The 20,214-nt window shown below is 41.7% G+C and overlaps 1 protein-coding gene across 4 annotated transcripts in view; it reads left to right on the top strand.

Annotated features, from left to right (window-relative positions):
- The window catches only part of LOC147249223 (uncharacterized), a 45,778-nt gene that overhangs the window by 5,250 nt on the left and 20,314 nt on the right, over positions 1 to 20,214 (top strand). For 3 of the 4 annotated variants that reach the window (XM_086227055.1, XM_086227054.1, XM_086227052.1), the window contains one exon: positions 2,801 to 20,214. This exon is cut by the window's right edge and continues 20,314 nt beyond it. In XM_086227055.1, coding sequence (XP_086083181.1) covers positions 2,801 to 20,214 — 17,414 coding nt within the window. The remainder of the gene's footprint in view (positions 1 to 2,800) is intronic. The other variant, XM_086227056.1, reaches the window with a different exon arrangement.

Raw genomic sequence — 20,214 nt, 5'->3', positions numbered from 1 at the left:
TCGACCCACTCCACCACCCGGCTGCGCCTAGAAATTCTGTCCATAAAGTTTATTGACAGAACCGATGACAAAGGGCAGCCTTGGCAGAGTCCAACCCTCAACGGGAACAAGTCAGACTAACTGCCGGCAACACGGACCAGACTCTCACTCCTCCAGTAGAAAGACTGAACGGGCCTGAAAGGGCCATCCACCCCATACTCCCGGAGTACCCCCCACAGGGTACCCCTGAAAACACAGTCATAAGCCTTCTCCAGATCCACAAAACACATGTGGACTGGTTGGGCAAACTCCCATGACCCCTAGCGAGGGTGAAGAGCTGATCCACGGTTGCACGGCCGGGACGAAAACCTCACTGCTCCTCCTCAATCTGAGATTCAACCCTCCTCTCCAGTACCCAGGCGTAGAACTTTCCAGGGAGGCTGAGGAGTGTGATGCCCGGATAGTTGTAACACACCCTCTGGTCCCCTTTTTTACAGATAGGGACCACCACCCTGATCTGCCACTCCAAAGGCACGCAATTTTGCAGAGACGTGTCATCCAAGACAGCCCCACAACATCCAGAGCATTGAGATACCCAGGGCAAACCTCATCCCCTCCTGGAGCTCTGCCACTGCGGAGTTGCTCAAATGCCTCTGCAACCTCTGCCCCGGAGATTGGACGAACCCCCCCCCCCCCCAGCATTTCCCAACCTCTGTTTCCTCCATAGAATACATGTTGGTGGGATTGAGGAGTTCCTCAAAATATTTCTTCCACCGCCCAATATCTCCACAGTTGACATCAGCAGCCTCTCGTACCCACTGTTAACAGTGTGGGCAAGTTGTCGCCTTCCCCCCCTGAGGCGACAGAGGGTTTGCTAGAACCTTTTCGGTGCAGACCAATAGTCATTCTCCATGGCCTCACCGAACTCCTCCCACGCCCGAGTTTTTGCCTTGGTGACTGCCATGGCTGCACAACGCTTAGCCTGTCGGTACTGGTTGGCTGCCTCTGGAGACCCACAAGCCAACCAGGCCCTGTAAGCCTCCTTCTTCAGCCTGATGGCTCCCCTCACCTCTGGTGTCCACCAGCGGGTTCGGGGATTACCGCCACAACCGGCCCCAGTAGCCTTACTTCCACAGCTCACAACAGCCACCTCGACAATAGCAGAGCGGAACATGGCCCATTCGGACTCAATGTCCCCCACTGCCCCCGGGATGTGGTCAAAGCTCTGCTGGAGGTGGGAGTTGAAGATCATTCTGACAGGTTCTTCTGCCAGGTGTTCCCAGCAAACCCTCACTACTCGTTTGGGCCTGCCAGGTCTGCGCGGTGTCTTCCCCTGCCATCTGATCCAACAGTTCCTCTCTTCACCCGAGTGTCCAGAACATGCGGTCGCAGGTAGACCTACGACCTAGGATATCCTGGTGCCACGTGCACTGGTGGGCATCCTTATGTTTGAACTTGGTGTTAGTTATGGACAAACTACGACTTGCACAGAAGTCCAATAACTGCACACCACTCGGGTTCAGGTCGGGCCTCCCGTTCCTCCCAATCACGCCCCTCCAGGTCACGCTGTCATTGCCCACGTGAGCGTTGAAGTCCCCCAGTAGGACAATGGAATCCAGTCAGGGCAACATCCAGCACCCTTCCCAAGGACTCCAAAAAGGGTGGGTATTCTGAACTGCTGTTCAGCGCATAAGCGCAGACAACAGTCAGGACCCATTCCCTGACCTGAAGGCGCAGGGAAGCAACCCTTTCGTCCGACGGGATAAACCCTAATTAACATGCAGAGAGTCTGGATGCTATCAAAAAGCCCAACCCGGCCCTCTGCCTCTCACCCGGAGCAATTCCAGCTGAGGAGAGAGTCCAGCCCCTCTCAAGGACTTGGGTTCCGGACCCAGAGCTATGTGTCGATGTGAGGCCAACTATATCCAGCCAGTAACGCTCAACCTCTCCCAGCTCCTTCCCCGCCAGAGAGGCCATGTCCCAAAAGCCAACTTCTATGCCTGGGGATCAGACAGCCAAGGCCCCTGCCTTGAACTCCTGCCCAAACCACATAGCACCAGAACCTTCCTTCATGGTGGTGGGTCCACTTTCAGGCTGGGCCGGGCCGGGCCCCATGGACTAAGGCCCGGCCACCAGGAGCTCACCATTGTGCCCCCTACCCCTGGGCTAAACAACGTCATTGAAGTCTAATTTCCACCATGATAGTGCTTGCATCCATCTTCTGCACAGCTGCTTTTCCCACGGTGGCATTTCAGCCAAATCAAATGTCTCCTTGGCTATGTTAAGTTTTTCAGATTCTGCTGATTTTGTCATTGTCTCTTAGTCTATGTGGTTTTTTTTTTTTCATTTGTACATCGAGTATGTGGTTTTATCATGTCCTTTTCTGTCTTTTTTTGTGATTGGGAGTAAATACATGATGTTTTATTTTAAAACTGACTGGAAACACTGCCATTCATGGAGGACCGTTCTGTCTGGCGCCGTGTGCTCCGTGCAGTTTGACGCACCTTCTGTGACAAATAGACTTCTTGTTTGTTCCTTGCGACCACTTCTGGGACCTGCTTGAAGTTCACTGGGGCACTTCTAGTGCAAACCCAAGCTTTGTCTAGTTTGGCCAGGAATTAGTCACCTTACACGGCAAAGCCATAACACAACGCAGCCATGTCTGGTGGAAATTGGGGATTACACTGAATGCATTACACTTAGGCATTTAAATTGTTATAAATTAAATAGGTGACACTAATGGAACTGAAAGATCATTATTGTGGGTAAAACCTTGCATGTGAAATGAAAATAAAATCAGAATCTTTTTCTTCTTTTAAAGGATAAACTGACTTGCATGAAAGCGCAGATCCACAGATGGAAATTGTTTAAATTCCCCGAAGACCAAAGGGCTGAATGTCTAACAGAACAGGAAGGGCTGGATGAAACACTTACAAGGGAGGGTATGTCTTTGCAAGAATCTTTACAATCAGACACCCAACCCCAAAGAAAGGGATTAACAAAAAAGGAACGTAAGTATTCAGCACAGAAAGCCAAAAGAGGATTCAGTTTTGTTGCAGAGGAGCAGAATATTTCCTTACAGATTCATGAAGAAATACTGATGCATGCAGATCAGGAAGAATTAGTGATGAAAGAAAAGCAAGAATTGGAAATCAAGATAACCAATCTAAAGACAAAAGAAGAGAAAGTTATTGAGAAAATAACATACTGTATGGAGGACATGGAGAAAAACAGTGAAGAAATCAAAAGGCTCATAATGGAAGTAAATGATCTGCAAAGCCAGAGACCAGAGGCGGAAATCTGGCTACAAATTGCATTTAAGGAAACTGGAACTCTGGAGGAAGAACGAACTGATGGCCAGAAAGAAACAGAACACATTGAGATTTTAGGGGGAGAAAGTAGCATTTTCAGAGATGAAATAATCAAATACGCCACCACGGAAAAGAAGGCTGGAAGTACAGTGAAAGAAGAAATTGATGAGGTTGATTTCATGAGACCAAATATTAAACAGCTAAAGCATCGTCAGGAACCACAGAAAGGAGGAAGTTATGCCCAAATCAACACTGAGAGCACTGACATACAAAGACTAAAGGAAGAGATTCATCGAACCAGAGAAATCATACAATTAACTCAGTTGGAACTTGAAAATCAAGCTGTGGAAAGCACCATTGACAGAAACCATACGGAGGAGGACAGTTCTGAAATTGAAAAACTAGTAAAAGAAATGAAAGAATTTCAAGAATTTTTCAAAATGGTAAAACATGACATCAGGCAAACAGCAAGAAAACAGAAAAAACAACTTGACCAGAGGTTAGAGAGAACTATGAGGGAGAGAGACCAGTTAGATATTTTAAAAATGAAAGTTTTCAGACAAAATGAAGTCATTGAGCAAAAGATGGAGAAAATGAGAAAAATGAAGAGCACGATAGAAGAATTGGCTTTTAAGAACAAAAAGAAAAGTGAATACTTGGGGAATGTTATGAAGGAAACTGAAGTGAAAATGGGACACATTGCTGACCTGAACTTTAAGATTGAGGCCACAAAGCAAGATGTAAACCAGACCTATGTTTTAGTATCCCAGGAAACAGCCCGCCTTAAAAAATTCAAAACTGAAATCATGAAGAAGAGAGAATATTTCTTGGAAATAACTGAGAAAGACAAGGATTATGTCGACCATGCAACAATGACTAGTGAGCGAGTTGAATCAGATACAGGGAAGTTGACAAGGGACACAACAGGAAGAGGAACTGAACGAATGGAAAAAGAAATCTTTAAACTCAGATCTGAGAGGGAGAAACTAAAGGAGGATATTGAACTGATGATGAACACTTTGAATCAGAAAAACTGTGAAAATGAACAATTGAGAAAAGCATTGTATGAGAAAGAGATTGAAAGAGAAGAGGCAGACATGCTGAAAAACATTCAAGAAGAGAGAGAGAATGTCAGACAACAAGCTGAGGCTGAAAGGAATGAGATGAAAAGTTTGAAGGGGAGTATTGAAAAACAGAAACAGAAGCTTGATGAGACAATGCAAGTGACAAAAAGCGAGATACAACAGATGGAACTGTTGAAGTCAGAACTGGAAATAAAGAGAAAACAGAGTGAACAGACATTCAGAAAAAGCATGAGAAAACAGGAAGCGATTGAAAGGATGTGGAATGAATTACAAGGAGAAAAGAAATCATTGAGGAGGGAGACCAAAAAAAGAAAAAGAGAATTAGACCAAAGTCTGGAGAGAGCCATGAGAGAGAGGGATGAGTTAGAAGTTATCAGAAAAAAACTGCAACGAGAGAGAGATGAGCTGACTGAGGAAAAGCAGCCAAGTATAAAAGACGAAACAATACACCAACATTCAAAAGCCACAGATTTCATGACTGATTTTCAGAACATGAAACAAAATATTCACGCATGTTTGGAGGCTATTAAGAAGGACATAAACATTCTAAGAAATGTAGATATTTGTTTAGGAAAACAAAGGGAAGGACTCAATGATTTAACAGCTAAGAACAAGACTCTGAGAGAGAATGTAAGGAGGATAAAGATATACTTGGAAAAAGAGATGGAGGGAGGGAGGCACATGACGGAGGAATTCAAAAAACAAAAGCAAGAGCTTGATATCAGACTGACGAATGTCAAAAGGGAGACAAGAGAGATGGAATTAGTAATGTCAGAGCTGGAGAAAGAAAGAAGAGAAAATCAACAGATGATGAGAAAAGGCCTTCGAAAAGAGCAAGAGGTGAAAAAGATGTGTGCTGACCTGAAAGATGAGAAAGCTGTCGTCAAGAGGGAGACTCAGAGAAGGAAGAAAGAGCTGGATCAATGCTTGGAGAGGGTTGCCAGGGAGAGGGATGAATTGGAGATGATGAAGCTGAAGCTACAAAGAGATGCGGTTGAGTCAAGAAGGTCCACCAGACAAAATGATCCTGACCTCCCAGAGCACTGGGAACTGATCAAGACGTTTCTGAAGCGATCCGAAAGTATGAAAAGACACAGTGAAGATATGCATCAAGGAATTCAGGAACAAATACAACACATTGCAGCCCAGGCAATAATCATAAACCAAGCAAGGAATGAAGTTGAAAACATGAAGATGTATATAAAAAGTCAAAAAGACAAGGTGACATATACCCAAATGACACTGCAGCCAGAGCGAACACACCAGGAGCAACACGACATAAAAATGCCAAAAGTACAAAAACAAACAGGGAAGGAAAAGGAGATAACCACAAGGAGATGCAAAGAAAGAGTGACAAGAGGGAACGAGCTTGACAATGACAATGGTCCTGCTACACTGATGCTTGAAGCTGTACGACAGAAGGAAAAAGAAGTGATCACACTTCAACTGATTAAGCCTGGTGGAGAAACAAAAAAGAGTAAAAGACATGAGGAGATCATGAAAATAGAAAGTGGAAGCACAGGGGAGGTTGAACAAATAGAGTATTTAACAGGTAAAATGAAAAAAGATGATTTAGAAGATTCAGCCATCGACACAGGACAGGTAAAAATTATTGAAAGATCCAAACAGCATGGACTTAGTGGGAAGAAAGAAAAAATGGGACTGGAAATGGAGGTGAGGAGTTCTACATTTACGCCAAGAGATGAAAAAAAAGATGTTGCAGAACAGATGGCAAAACAGAAAAAGGAGAGAGACGATCTGGATCGAAAGAAGGAGCTGCGGAAGAAAGAGACACGGGACATGGAGCTGATGAGTTCAGACATGAAAGAAAAAAATGCCATTCTAGAACAAAAGAAGCGAGACTTGGGACATGAAAAAGGAATTCTGGAGACCACAAAGACGGAGCTGCAGCTGAAGAAGGAGCAAGTAGAAATTCATTTGGATGAGATTATGAAGGAAAAATCGACCAAAAAAGATGTTGTAAGACTAAAAGAAATGCTGCAACAAGAGAGAGAGGATCTGGATAGACTGAAGGAGCATCTGAAGAAAGAGAGACGCGACTTGGAGCTGATGAGTGCAGACATAAAGGAACAAAACGCCATTCTAGAACGAGAGAAGCAAGACTTGGTCGATGAAAAAGGAATTCTGGAGACCACAAAGACGGAGCTGCAGCTGAAGAGAGAGCAAGTACAAAGTCTTTTGGATGAGATCAACACGGAGAAAACTACCATCAAAGCTCTGAGCCTTCAAGTTCAGACAAGAAGGGATGATCTAGAGAAAGTTAAGAACATGACCACCTCCAAACAACATGAACATGAACTTAAGAGTGACCACGTAAAAAGACAAATGCAAGAACTTGAAGACACTGTGAACAAACTCCTGGCAAGAACAGAAGAACTGGACATTTTGAGGAAAGAGGTGGACAAGGAGAAAGAAGAGATTTCAGCTGTCATGAAAAGTATCAGTGGGGAGAAGGAACAACTGATGACAATGAAGAATTCCATTGATATGGAAAGACAAATGTTTCAAACACAGAAGAATCAGCTGGAAGCAGACATTGAGCATCAAAGAACAGAACTCTTTATGGAAAAACAACATGTTGCAGAAGTAAAAGAAAAATTGAAACAAGAGAGGGATGATCTGGACAGACTGAAGGACCATCTGAAAAAAGAGAGAGAGGACTTGGAGCTGATGAGTGCAGACATAAAGGAACAAAATGCCATTCTAGAACGAGAGAAGCAAGACTTGGGAGATGAAAAAGGAATTCTGGAGACCACAAAGACGGAGCTGCAGCTGAAGAAAGAGCAAGTACAAAGTCTTTTGGATGAGATCAACACGGAGAAAACTACCATCAAAGCTCTTACCCTTCAAGTTCAGACAAGAAGAGATGATCTAGAGAAAGTTCAAAACATGATCACCTCCAAACAACAAGAACAAGAACTTAAGAGTGACCACGTAAAAAGACAAATGCAAGAACTTGAAGACACTGTGAACAAACTCCTGGCAGGAAGAGAAGAACTGGAGCTTTTGAGGAAAGAGGTGGACAAGGAGAAAGAAGAGATTTCAGCTGTCATGAAAAGCATCAGTGGAGAGAAGGAACAACTGATGGGAATGAAGAATTCTATTGATATGGATAGACAATTGCTTGATCATGACAAGAATGGAATGGCAGAAGAAAAACAAACTCTTCAACAACAAAAAGCAAAGCTGAAACAAGAAAGAGAAGATCTGGAAAGACTGAAGGAAGTTCTGAAGAAAGAGAGACAGGACTTGGAGCTGATGAGTGAAGACATAAAGGAAAAAAACGCCATTCTTGTACGGGAGAAGCAAGACTTGGGAGATGAAAAAGGAATTCTGGAGACCACAAAGACTGAGCTTCAGCTGAAGAGAGAGCAAGTACAAAGTCTTTTGGATGAGATTAACAAGGAGAAAACTACCATCAAAGCTCTGAGCCTTCGAGTTCAGACAAGAAGAGATGATCTAGAGAAAGTTCAAAACATGATCACCTCCAAACAACAAGAACAAGAAGTTAAGAGTGACCACGTAAAAAGACAAATGCAAGAACTTGAAGACACTGTGAACAAACTCCTGACAGGAAGAGAAGAACTGGACATTTTGAGGAAAGAGGTGGACAAGGAGAAAGAAGAGATTTCAGCTGTCATGAAAAGAATCAGTGGGGAGAAGGAACAACTGATGACAATGAAGAATTCCATTGATATGGAAAGACAAATGTTTCAAACACAGAAGAATCAGTTGGAAGCAGACATTGAGCATCAAAAAACAGAAGTCTTGATGGAAAAAAAAGATGTTGCAGAAGAAAAAGACACATTGGAACAAGAGAGGGATGATCTGGATACACTGAAGGAGCATCTGAAGAAAGAGAGAGAGGACTTGGAACTGATGAGTGCAGACATAAAGGAACAAAATGCCATTCTAGAACGAGAGAAGCAAGACTTGGGAGATGAAAAAGGAATTCTGGAGACCACAAAGACGGAGCTGCAGCTGAAGAAAGAGCAAGTACAAACTCTTTTGGATGAGATCAAAAAAGAGAAAACTACCATCAAAGCTCTGAGCCTTCAAGTTAAGACAAGAAGAGATGATCTAGAGAAAGTTCAGAACATGATCACCTCCAAACAACAAGAACAAGAAGTTAAGAGTGACCACGTAAAAAGACAAATGCAAGAACTTGAAGACACTGTGAACAAACTCCTGACAGGAAGAGAAGAACTGGACATTTTGAGGAAAGAGGTGGACAAGGAGAAAGAAGAGAATTCAGCTGTCATGAAAAGAATCAGTGGGGAGAAGGAACAACTGATGACAATGAAGAATTCCATTGATATGGAAAGACAAATGTTTCAAACACAGAAGAATCAGTTGGAAGCAGACATTGAGCATCAAAAAACAGAACTCTTGATGGAAAAACAACATGTTGCAGAAGAAAAAGACACATTGAAACAAGAGAGGGATGATCTGGATAGACTGAAGGAGCATCTGAAGAAAGAGAGAAAGGACTTGGAACTGATGAGTGCAGACATGAAAGAACAAAACGTCATTCTACAACGAGAGAAGCAAGACTTGGGAGATGAAAAAGGAATTCTGGAGACCACAAAGACGGAGCTGCAGCTGAAGAAAGAGCAAGTACAAAGTCTTTTGGATGAGATCAACACGGAGAAAACTACCATCAAAGCTCTTACCCTTCAAGTTCAGACAAGAAGAGATGATCTAGAGAAAGTTCAGAACATGATCACCTCCAAACAACAAGAACAAGAACTTAAGAGTGACCACGTAAAAAGACAAATGCAAGAACTTGAAGACACTGTGAACAAACTCCTGGCAGGAAGAGAAGAACTGAAGCTTTTGAGGAAAGAGGTGGACAAGGAGAAAGAAGAGATTTCAGCTGTCATGAAAAGCATCAGTGGAGAGAAGGAACAACTGATGGGAATGAAGAATTCTATTGATATGGATAGACAATTGCTTGATCATGACAAGAATGGAATGGCAGAAGAAAAACAAACTCTTCAACAACAAAAAGCAAAGCTGAAAAGAGAAAGAGAAGATCTGGAAAGACTGAAGGAAGTTCTGAAGAAAGAGAGACAGGACTTGGAGCTGATGAGTGAAGACATAAAGGAACAAAACGCCATTCTTGTACGGGAGAAGCAAGACTTGGGAGATGAAAAAGGAATTCTGGAGACCACAAAGACGGAGCTTCAGCTGAAGAAAGAGCAAGTACAAAGTCTTTTGGATGAGATTAACAAGGAGAAAACTACCATCAAAGCTCTGAGCCTTCGAGTTCAGACAAGAAGAGATGATCTAGAGAAAGTTCAGAACATGATCACCTCCAAACAACAAGAACAAGAAGTTAAGAGTGACCACGTAAAAAGAAAAATGCAAGAACTTGAAGACACTGTGAACAAACTCCTGACAGGAAGAGAAGAACTGGACATTTTGAGGAAAGAGGTGGACAAGGAGAAAGAAGAGAATTCAGCTGTCATGAAAAGAATCAGTGGGGAGAAGGAACAACTGATGACAATGAAGAATTCCATTGATATGGAAAGACAAATGTTTCAAACACAGAAGAATCAGTTGGAAGCAGACATTGAGCATCAAAAAACAGAACTCTTGATGGAAAAACAACATGTTGCAGAAGAAAAAGACACATTGAAACAAGAGAGGGATGATCTGGATAGACTGAAGGAGCATCTGAAGAAAGAGAGAAAGGACTTGGAACTGATGAGTGCAGACATGAAAGAACAAAACGTCATTCTACAACGAGAGAAGCAAGACTTGGGAGATGAAAAAGGAATTCTGGAGACCACAAAGACGGAGCTGCAGCTGAAGAAAGAGCAAGTACAAAGTCTTTTGGATGAGATCAACACGGAGAAAACTACCATCAAAGCTCTTACCCTTCAAGTTCAGACAAGAAGAGATGATCTAGAGAAAGTTCAGAACATGATCACCTCCAAACAACAAGAACAAGAACTTAAGAGTGACCACGTAAAAAGACAAATGCAAGAACTTGAAGACACTGTGAACAAACTCCTGGCAGGAAGAGAAGAACTGAAGCTTTTGAGGAAAGAGGTGGACAAGGAGAAAGAAGAGATTTCAGCTGTCATGAAAAGCATCAGTGGAGAGAAGGAACAACTGATGGGAATGAAGAATTCTATTGATATGGATAGACAATTGCTTGATCATGACAAGAATGGAATGGCAGAAGAAAAACAAACTCTTCAACAACAAAAAGCAAAACTGAGACAAGAAACAGAAGATCTGGAAAGACTGAAGGAAGTTTTGAAGAAAGAGAGACAGGACTTGGAGCTGATGAGTGCAGACATGAAGGAACTAAACGCCATTCTACAACGTGAGAAGCAAGACTTGGGAGATGAAAAAGGAATTCTGGAGACCACAAAGACGGAGCTTCAGCTGAAGAAAGAGCAAGTACAAAGTCTTTTGGATCAGATCAACAAGGAGAAAACTACCATCAAAGCTCTGAGCCTTCAAGTTCAGACAAGAGGAGATGATCTAGAGAAAGTTCAGAACATGATCACCTCCAAACAACAAGAACAAGAACTTAAGAGTGACCACGTAAAAAGACAAATGCACGAACTTGTAGACACTGTGAACAAACTCCTGGCAGGAAGAGAAGAACTGGAGCTTTTGAGGAAAGAGGTGGACAAGGAGAAAGAAGAGATTTCAGCTGTCATGAAAAGCATCAGTGGAGAGAAGGAACAACTCAGGGGAATGAAGAATTCTATTGATATGGATAGACAATTGCTTGATCATGACAAGAATGGAATGTCAGAAGAAAAACAAACTCTTCAAAAACAAAAAGCAAAGCTGAAACAAGAAAGAGAAGATCTGGAAAGACTGAAGGAGCATCTGAAGAAAGAGAGACAGGACTTGGAACTGATGAGTACAGAAATAAAGGAACAAAACGCCATTCTTGAACGGGAGAAGAAAGACTTGGGAGATGAAAAAGGAATTCTGGAGACCACAAAGACGGAGCTTCAGCTGAAGAAAGAGCAAGTACAAAGTCTTTTGGATGAGATTAACAAGGAGAAAACTACCATCAAAGCTCTGAGCCTTCGAGTTCAGACAAGAAGAGATGATCTAGAGAAAGTTCAGAACATGATCACCTCCAAACAACAAGAAAAAGAACTTAAGAGTGACCACGTCAAAAGACAAATGCACGAACTTGTAGACACTGTGAACAAACTCCTGGCAGGAAGAGAAGAACTGGACATTTTGAGGAAAGAGGTGGACAAGGAGAAAGAAGAGATTTCAGCTGTCATGAAAAGAATCAGTGGGGAGAAGGAACAACTGATGACAATGAAGAATTCCATTGATATGGAGAGACAAATGTTTCAAACACAGAAGAATCAGTTGGAAGCAGACATTGAGCATCAAAAAACAGAACTCTTGATGGAAAAACAACATGTTGCAGAAGAAAAAGACACTTTGAAACAAGAGAGGGATGATCTGGATAGACTGAAGGAGCATCTGAAGAAAGAGAGAAAGGACTTGGAACTGATGAGTGCAGACATGAAAGAACAAAACGTCATTCTACAACGAGAGAAGCAAGACTTGGGAGATGAAAAAGGAATTCTGGAGACCACAAAGACGGAGCTGCAGCTGAAGAAAGAGCAAGTACAAAGTCTTTTGGATGAGATCAACACAGAGAAAACTACCATCAAAGCTCTGAGCCTTCAAGTTCAGACAAGAAGAGATGATCTTGACAAAGTTAAGAACATGACCACCTCCAAACAACAAGAACAAGAACTTAAGAGTGACCACGTAAAAAGACAAATGCAAGAACTTGAAGACACTGTGAACAAACTCCTGGCAGGAAGAGAAGAACTGGAGCTTTTGAGGAAAGAGGTGGACAAGGAGAAAGAAGAGATTTCAGCTGTCATGAAACGCATCAGTGCAGAGAAGGAACAACTGATGGGAATGAAGAATTCCATTGATATGGAAAGACAAATGTTTCAAACACAGAAGAATCAGTTGGAAGCAGACATTGAGCATCAAAAAACAGAACTCTTGATGGAAAAACAACATGTTGCAGAAGAAAAAGACACATTGAAACAAGAGAGGGATGATCTGGATAGACTGAAGGAGCATCTGAAGAAAGAGAGAAAGGACTTGGAACTGATGAGTGCAGACATGAAAGAACAAAACGTCATTCTACAACGAGAGAAGCAAGACTTGGGAGATGAAAAAGGAATTCTGGAGACCACAAAGACGGAGCTGCAGCTGAAGAAAGAGCAAGTACAAAGTCTTTTGGATGAGATCAACACGGAGAAAACTACCATCAAAGCTCTTACCCTTCAAGTTCAGACAAGAAGAGATGATCTAGAGAAAGTTCAGAACATGATCACCTCCAAACAACAAGAACAAGAACTTAAGAGTGACCACGTCAAAAGACAAATGCAAGAACTTGAAGACACTGTGAACAAACTCCTGGCAGGAAGAGAAGAACTGAAGCTTTTGAGGAAAGAGGTGGACAAGGAGAAAGAAGAGATTTCAGCTGTCATGAAAAGCATCAGTGGAGAGAAGGAACAACTGATGGGAATGAAGAATTCTATTGATATGGATAGACAATTGCTTGATCATGACAAGAATGAAATGGCAGAAGAAAAACAAACTCTTCAACAACAAAAAGCAAAACTGAGACAAGAAACAGAAGATCTGGAAAGACTGAAGGAAGTTTTGAAGAAAGAGAGACAGGACTTGGAGCTGATGAGTGCAGACATGAAGGAACTAAACGCCATTCTACAACGTGAGAAGCAAGACTTGGGAGATGAAAAAGGAATTCTGGAGACCACAAAGACGGAGCTTCAGCTGAAGAAAGAGCAAGTACAAAGTCTTTTGGATCAGATCAACAAGGAGAAAACTACCATCAAAGCTCTGAGCCTTCAAGTTCAGACAAGAAGAGATGATCTAGAGAAAGTTCAGAACATGATCACCTCCAAACAACAAGAACAAGAACTTAAGAGTGACCACGTAAAAAGACAAATGCACGAACTTGTAGACACTGTGAACAAACTCCTGGCAGGAAGAGAAGAACTGGAGCTTTTGAGGAAAGAGGTGGACAAGGAGAAAGAAGAGATTTCAGCTGTCATGAAAAGCATCAGTGGAGAGAAGGAACAACTCAGGGGAATGAAGAATTCTATTGATATGGATAGACAATTGCTTGATCATGACAAGAATGGAATGGCAGAAGAAAAACAAACTCTTCAAAAACAAAAAGCAAAGCTGAAACAAGAAAGAGAAGATCTGGAAAGACTGAAGGAGCATCTGAAGAAAGAGAGACAGGACTTGGAACTGATGAGTACAGAAATAAAGGAACAAAACGCCATTCTTGAACGGGAGAAGAAAGACTTGGGAGATGAAAAAGGAATTCTGGAGACCACAAAGACGGAGCTTCAGCTGAAGAAAGAGCAAGTACAAAGTCTTTTGGATGAGATTAACAAGGAGAAAACTACCATCAAAGCTCTGAGCCTTCGAGTTCAGACAAGAAGAGATGATCTAGAGAAAGTTCAGAACATGATCACCTCCAAACAACAAGAAAAAGAACTTAAGAGTGACCACGTAAAAAGACAAATGCAAGAACTTGTAGACACTGTGAACAAACTCCTGGCAGGAAGAGAAGAACTGGACATTTTGAGGAAAGAGGTGGACAAGGAGAAAGAAGAGATTTCAGCTGTCATGAAAAGAATCAGTGGGGAGAAGGAACAACTGATGACAATGAAGAATTCCATTGATATGGAGAGACAAATGTTTCAAACACAGAAGAATCAGTTGGAAGCAGACATTGAGCATCAAAAAACAGAACTCTTGATGGAAAAACAACATGTTGCAGAAGAAAAAGACACTTTGAAACAAGAGAGGGATGATCTGGATAGACTGAAGGAGCATCTGAAGAAAGAGAGAAAGGACTTGGAACTGATGAGTGCAGACATGAAAGAACAAAACGTCATTCTAGAACGAGAGAAGCAAGACTTGGGAGATGAAAAAGGAATTCTGGAGACCACAAAGACGGAGCTGCAGCTGAAGAAAGAGCAAGTACAAAGTCTTTTGGATGAGATCAACACAGAGAAAACTACCATCAAAGCTCTGAGCCTTCAAGTTCAGACAAGAAGAGATGATCTTGAGAAAGTTAAGAACATGACCACCTCCAAACAACAAGAACAAGAACTTAAGAGTGACCACGTAAAAAGACAAATGCAAGAACTTGAAGACACTGTGAACAAACTCCTGGCAGGAAGAGAAGAACTGGAGCTTTTGAGGAAAGAGGTGGACAAGGAGAAAGAAGAGATTTCAGCTGTCATGAAACGCATCAGTGCAGAGAAGGAACAACTGAGGGGAATGAAGAATTCTCTTGATATGGAAAGACAAATGTTTCAAACACAGAAGAATCAGCTGGAAGCAGACATTGAGCAACAAAAAACAGAACTCTTGATGGTTAAACAACATGTTGCAGAAGAAAAAGACACATTGAAACAAGAGAGGGATGATCTGGATATCCTGAAGGAGAATCTGAAAAAAGAGAGACAGGACTTGGAGCTGATGAGTGCAGACATAAAGGAACAGAACGCCATTCTAGAACGAGAGAAGCAACACTTGGGAGATGAAAAAGGAATTCTGGAGACCACAAAGAAGGAGCTTCAGCTGAAGAAAGAGCAAGTACAAAGTCTTTTGGATGAGATGAACAAGGAGAGAACTACCATCAAAGCTCTAAGCCTTCAAGTTCAGACAAGAAGAGATGATCTAGAGAAAGTCAAGAATGTGATCACCTCCAAACAACAAGAACAAGAACTTAAGAGTGACCACGTAAAAAGACAAATGCAAGAACTTGAAGACACTGTGAACAAACTCCTGGCAGGAAGAGAAGAACTGGAGATTTTGAGGAAAGAGGTGGACAAGGAGAAAGAAGAGATTTCAACTGTTATGAAAAGCATCAGTGGGGAGAAGGAACAACTGATGACAATGAAGAATTCCATTGATATGGAAAGACAAATGTTTCAAACACAGAAGAATCAGTTGCAAGCAGACATTGAGCATCAAAAAACAGAACTCTTGATGGAAAAAAAAGATGTTGCAGAAGAAAAAGACACACTGAAAGAAGAGAGGGATAATCTGGAAAGACTGAAGGAGCATCTGAAGAAAGAGAGAAAGGACTTGGAACTGATGAGTGCAGACATGAAAGAACAAAACGCCATTCTAGAACGTCAGAAGCAAGACTTTGGAGATGAAAAAGGAATTCTGGAGACCACAAAGACGGAGCTGCAGCTGAAGAAAGAGCAAGTACAAAGTCTTTTGGATGAGATCAAAAAAGAGAAAACTACCATCAAAGCTCTGAGCCTTCAAGTTCAGACAAGAAGAGATGATCTAGAGAAAGTCAAGAACATGACCACCTCCAAACAACAAGAACAAGAACTTAAGAGTGACCACGTAAAAAGACAAATGCAAGACCTTGAAGACACTGTGAACAAACTCCTGGCAGGAAGAGAAGAACTGGAGCTTTTGAGGAAAGAAGTGGAAAAGGAGAAAGAAGAGATTTCAGCTGTCATGAAAAGCATCAGTGGAGAGAAGGAAAAACTGATGACGATGAAGAATTCCATTGATATGGAAAGACAAATGTTTCAAACACAGAAGAATCAGCTGGAAGCAGACATTGAGCAACAAAAAACAGAACTCTTGATGGTTAAACAACATGTTGCAGAAGAAAAAGACACATTGAAACAAGAGAGGGATGATCTGGATATCCTGAAGGAGAATCTGAAAAAAGAGAGACAGGACTTGGAGCTGATGAGTGCAGACATAAAGGAACAGAACGCCATTCTAGAACGAGAGAAGCAACACTTGGGAGATGAAAAAGGAATTCTGGAGACCACAAAGAAGGAGCTTCAGCTGAAGAAAGAGCAAGTACAAAGTCTTTTGGATGAGATGAACAAGGAGAGAACTACCATCAAAGCTCTAAGCCTTCAAGTTCAGACAAGAAGAGATGATCTCGAGAAAGTCAAGAATGTAATCACCTCCAAACAACAAGAACAAGAACTTAAGAGTGACCACGTAAAAAGACAAATGCAAGAACTTGAAGACACTGTGAACAAACTCCTGGCAGGAAGAGAAGAACTGGAGATTTTGAGGAAAGAGGTGGACAAGGAGAAAGAAGAGATTTCAACTGTCATGAAAAGCATCAGTGGGGAGAAGGAACAACTGATGACAATGAAGAATTCTATTGATATGGAAAGACAAATGTTTCAAACACAGAAGAATCAGTTGCAAGCAGACATTGAGCATCAAAAAACAGAACTCTTGATGGAAAAAAAAGATGTTGCAGAAGAAAAAGACACACTGAAAGAAGAGAGGGATGATCTGGAAAGACTGAAGGAGCATCTGAAGAAAGAGAGAAAGGACTTGGAACTGATGATTTCAGACATGAAAGAACAAAACGCCATTCTAGAACGAGAGAAGCAAGACTTGGGAGATGAAAAAGGAATTCTGGAGACCACAAAGATGGAGCTGCAGCTGAAGAAAGAGCAAGTACAAAGTCTTTTGGATGAGATGAACAAGGAGAGAACTACCATCAAAGCTCTAAGCCTTCAAGTTCAGACAAGAAGAGATGATCTAGAGAAAGTCAAGAATGTGATCACCTCCAAACAACAAGAACAAGAACTTAAGAGTGACCACGTAAAAAGACAAATGCAAGAACTTGAAGACACTGTGAACAAACTCCTGGCAGGAAGAGAAGAACTGGAGATTTTGAGGAAAGAGGTGGACAAGGAGAAAGAAGAGATTTCAACTGTCATGAAAAGCATCAGTGGGGAGAAGGAACAACTGATGACAATGAAGAATTCCATTGATATGGAAAGACAAATGTTTCAAACACAGAAGAATCAGTTGGAAGCAGACATTGAGCATCAAAAAAAAGAACTCTTGATGGAAAAAAAAGATGTTGCAGAAGAAAAAGACACACTGAAAGAAGAGAGGGATGATCTGGAAAGACTGAAGGAGCATCTGAAGAAAGAGAGAAAGGACTTAGAACTGATGAGTGCAGACATGAAAGAACAAAACGCCATTCTAGAACGAGAGAAGCAAGACTTGGGAGATGAAAAAGGAATTCTGGAGACCACAAAGACGGAGCTGCAGCTGAAGAAAGAGCAAGTACAAAGTCTTTTGGATGAGATGAACAAGGAGAGAACTACCATCAAAGCTCTAAGCCTTCAAGTTCAGACAAAAAGAGATGATCTAGAGAAAGTCAAGAACATGACCACCTCCAAACAACAAGAACAAGAACTTAAGAGTGACCACGTAAAAAGACAAATGCAAGACCTTGAAGACACTGTGAACAAACTCCTGGCAGGAAGAGAAGAACTGGAGCTTTTGAGGAAAGAAGTGGAAAAGGAGAAAGAAGAGATTTCAGCTGTCATGAAAAGCATCAGTGGAGAGAAGGAAAAACTGATGACGATGAAGAATTCCATTGATATGGAAAGACAAATGTTTCAAACACAGAAGAATCAGCTGGAAGCAGACATTGAGCAACAAAAAACAGAACTCTTGATGGTTAAACAACATGTTGCAGAAGAAAAAGACACATTGAAACAAGAGAGGGATGATCTGGATATCCTGAAGGAGAATCTGAAAAAAGAGAGACAGGACTTGGAGCTGATGAGTGCAGACATAAAGGAACAGAACGCCATTCTAGAACGAGAGAAGCAACACTTGGGAGATGAAAAAGGAATTCTGGAGACCACAAAGAAGGAGCTTCAGCTGAAGAAAGAGCAAGTACAAAGTCTTTTGGATGAGATGAACAAGGAGAGAACTACCATCAAAGCTCTAAGCCTTCAAGTTCAGACAAGAAGAGATGATCTAGAGAAAGTCAAGAATGTGATCACCTCCAAACAACAAGAACAAGAACTTAAGAGTGACCACGTAAAAAGACAAATGCAAGAACTTGAAGACACTGTGAACAAACTCCTGGCAGGAAGAGAAGAACTGGAGATTTTGAGGAAAGAGGTGGACAAGGAGAAAGAAGAGATTTCAACTGTCATGAAAAGCATCAGTGGGGAGAAGGAACAACTGATGACAATGAAGAATTCCATTGATATGGAAAGACAAATGTTTCAAACACAGAAGAATCAGTTGGAAGCAGACATTGAGCATCAAAAAACAGAACTCTTGATGGAAAAACAACATGTTGCAGAAGGAAAAGACACTTTGAAACAAGAGAGGGATGATCTGGATAGACTGAAGGAGCATCTGAAGAAAGAGAGAAAGGACTTGGAACTGATGAGTGCAGACATGAAAGAACAAAACGTCATTCTAGAACGAGAGAAGCAAGACTTGGGAGATGAAAAAGGAATTCTGGAGACCACAAAGACGGAGCTGCAGCTGAAGAAAGAGCAAGTACAAAGTCTTTTGGATGAGATCAACACAGAGAAAACTACCATCAAAGCTCTGAGCCTTCAAGTTCAGACAAGAAGAGATGATCTTGAGAAAGTTAAGAACATGACCACCTCCAAACAACAAGAACAAGAACTTAAGAGTGACCACGTAAAAAGACAAATGCAAGAACTTGAAGACACTGTGAACAAACTCCTGGCAGGAAGAGAAGAACTGGAGCTTTTGAGGAAAGAGGTGGACAAGGAGAAAGAAGAGATTTCAGCTGTCATGAAACGCATCAGTGCAGAGAAGGAACAACTGAGGGGAATGAAGAATTCTCTTGATATGTATAGACAATTGCTTGATCATGACAAGAATGGAATGGCAGAAGAAAAACAAACTCTTCAACAACAAAAAGCAAAACTGAGACAAGAAACAGAAGATCTGGAAAGACTGAAGGAAGTTCTGAAGAAAGAGAGACAGGACTTGGAGCTGATGAGTGCAGACATAAATGAACAAAACGAAATTCTTCAACGGGAGAAGCAAGACTTGGGAGATGAAACAGGAATTCTGGAGACCACAAAGACGGAGCTTCAGCTGAAGAAAGAGCAAGTACAAAGTCTTTTGGATGAGATCAACAAGGAGAAAACTACCATCAAAGCTCTGAGCCTTCGAGTTCAGACAAGAAGAGATGATGTAGAGAAAGTTAAGAACATGATCACCTCCAAACAACAAGAACAAGAACTTAAGAGTGACCACGTCAAAAGACAAATGCAAGAACTTGAAGACACTGTGAACAAACTCCTGGCAGGAAGAGAAGAACTGGACATTTTGAGGAAAGAGGTGGACAAGGAGAAAGAAGAGATTTCAGCTGTCATGAAAAGCATCAGTGGGCAGAAGGAACAACTGATGACGATGAAGAATTCCATTGATATGGAAAGACAAATGTTTCAAACACAGAAGAATCAGCTGGAAGCAGACATTGAGCAACAAAAAACAGAACTCTTGATGGTTAAACAACATGTTGCAGAAGAAAAAGACACATTGAAACAAGAGAGGGATGATCTGGATATCCTGAAGGAGAATCTGAAAAAAGAGAGACAGGACTTGGAGCTGATGAGTGCAGACATAAAGGAACAGAACGCCATTCTAGAACGAGAGAAGCAACACTTGGGAGATGAAAAAGGAATTCTGGAGACCACAAAGAAGGAGCTTCAGCTGAAGAAAGAGCAAGTACAAAGTCTTTTGGATGAGATGAACAAGGAGAGAACTACCATCAAAGCTCTAAGCCTTCAAGTTCAGACAAGAAGAGATGATCTAGAGAAAGTCAAGAATGTGATCACCTCCAAACAAAAAGAACAAGAACTTGAGAGTGACCACGTAAAAAGACAAATGCAAGAACTTGAAGACACTGTGAAAAAACTCCTGGCAGGAAGAGAAGAACTGGAGATTTT

The sequence above is a fragment of the Aulostomus chinensis genome, chromosome 15 (assembly GCF_037954235.1).
Source record: "Aulostomus chinensis isolate RoL2024-O1b breed Wild chromosome 15, RoL_Achi_v1.0, whole genome shotgun sequence".
Lineage (NCBI taxonomy): Eukaryota > Metazoa > Chordata > Actinopteri > Syngnathiformes > Aulostomidae > Aulostomus > Aulostomus chinensis.
Note: the sequence above shows the minus strand (reverse complement) of the source record. Positions and strands in the feature narration are given on the sequence as shown.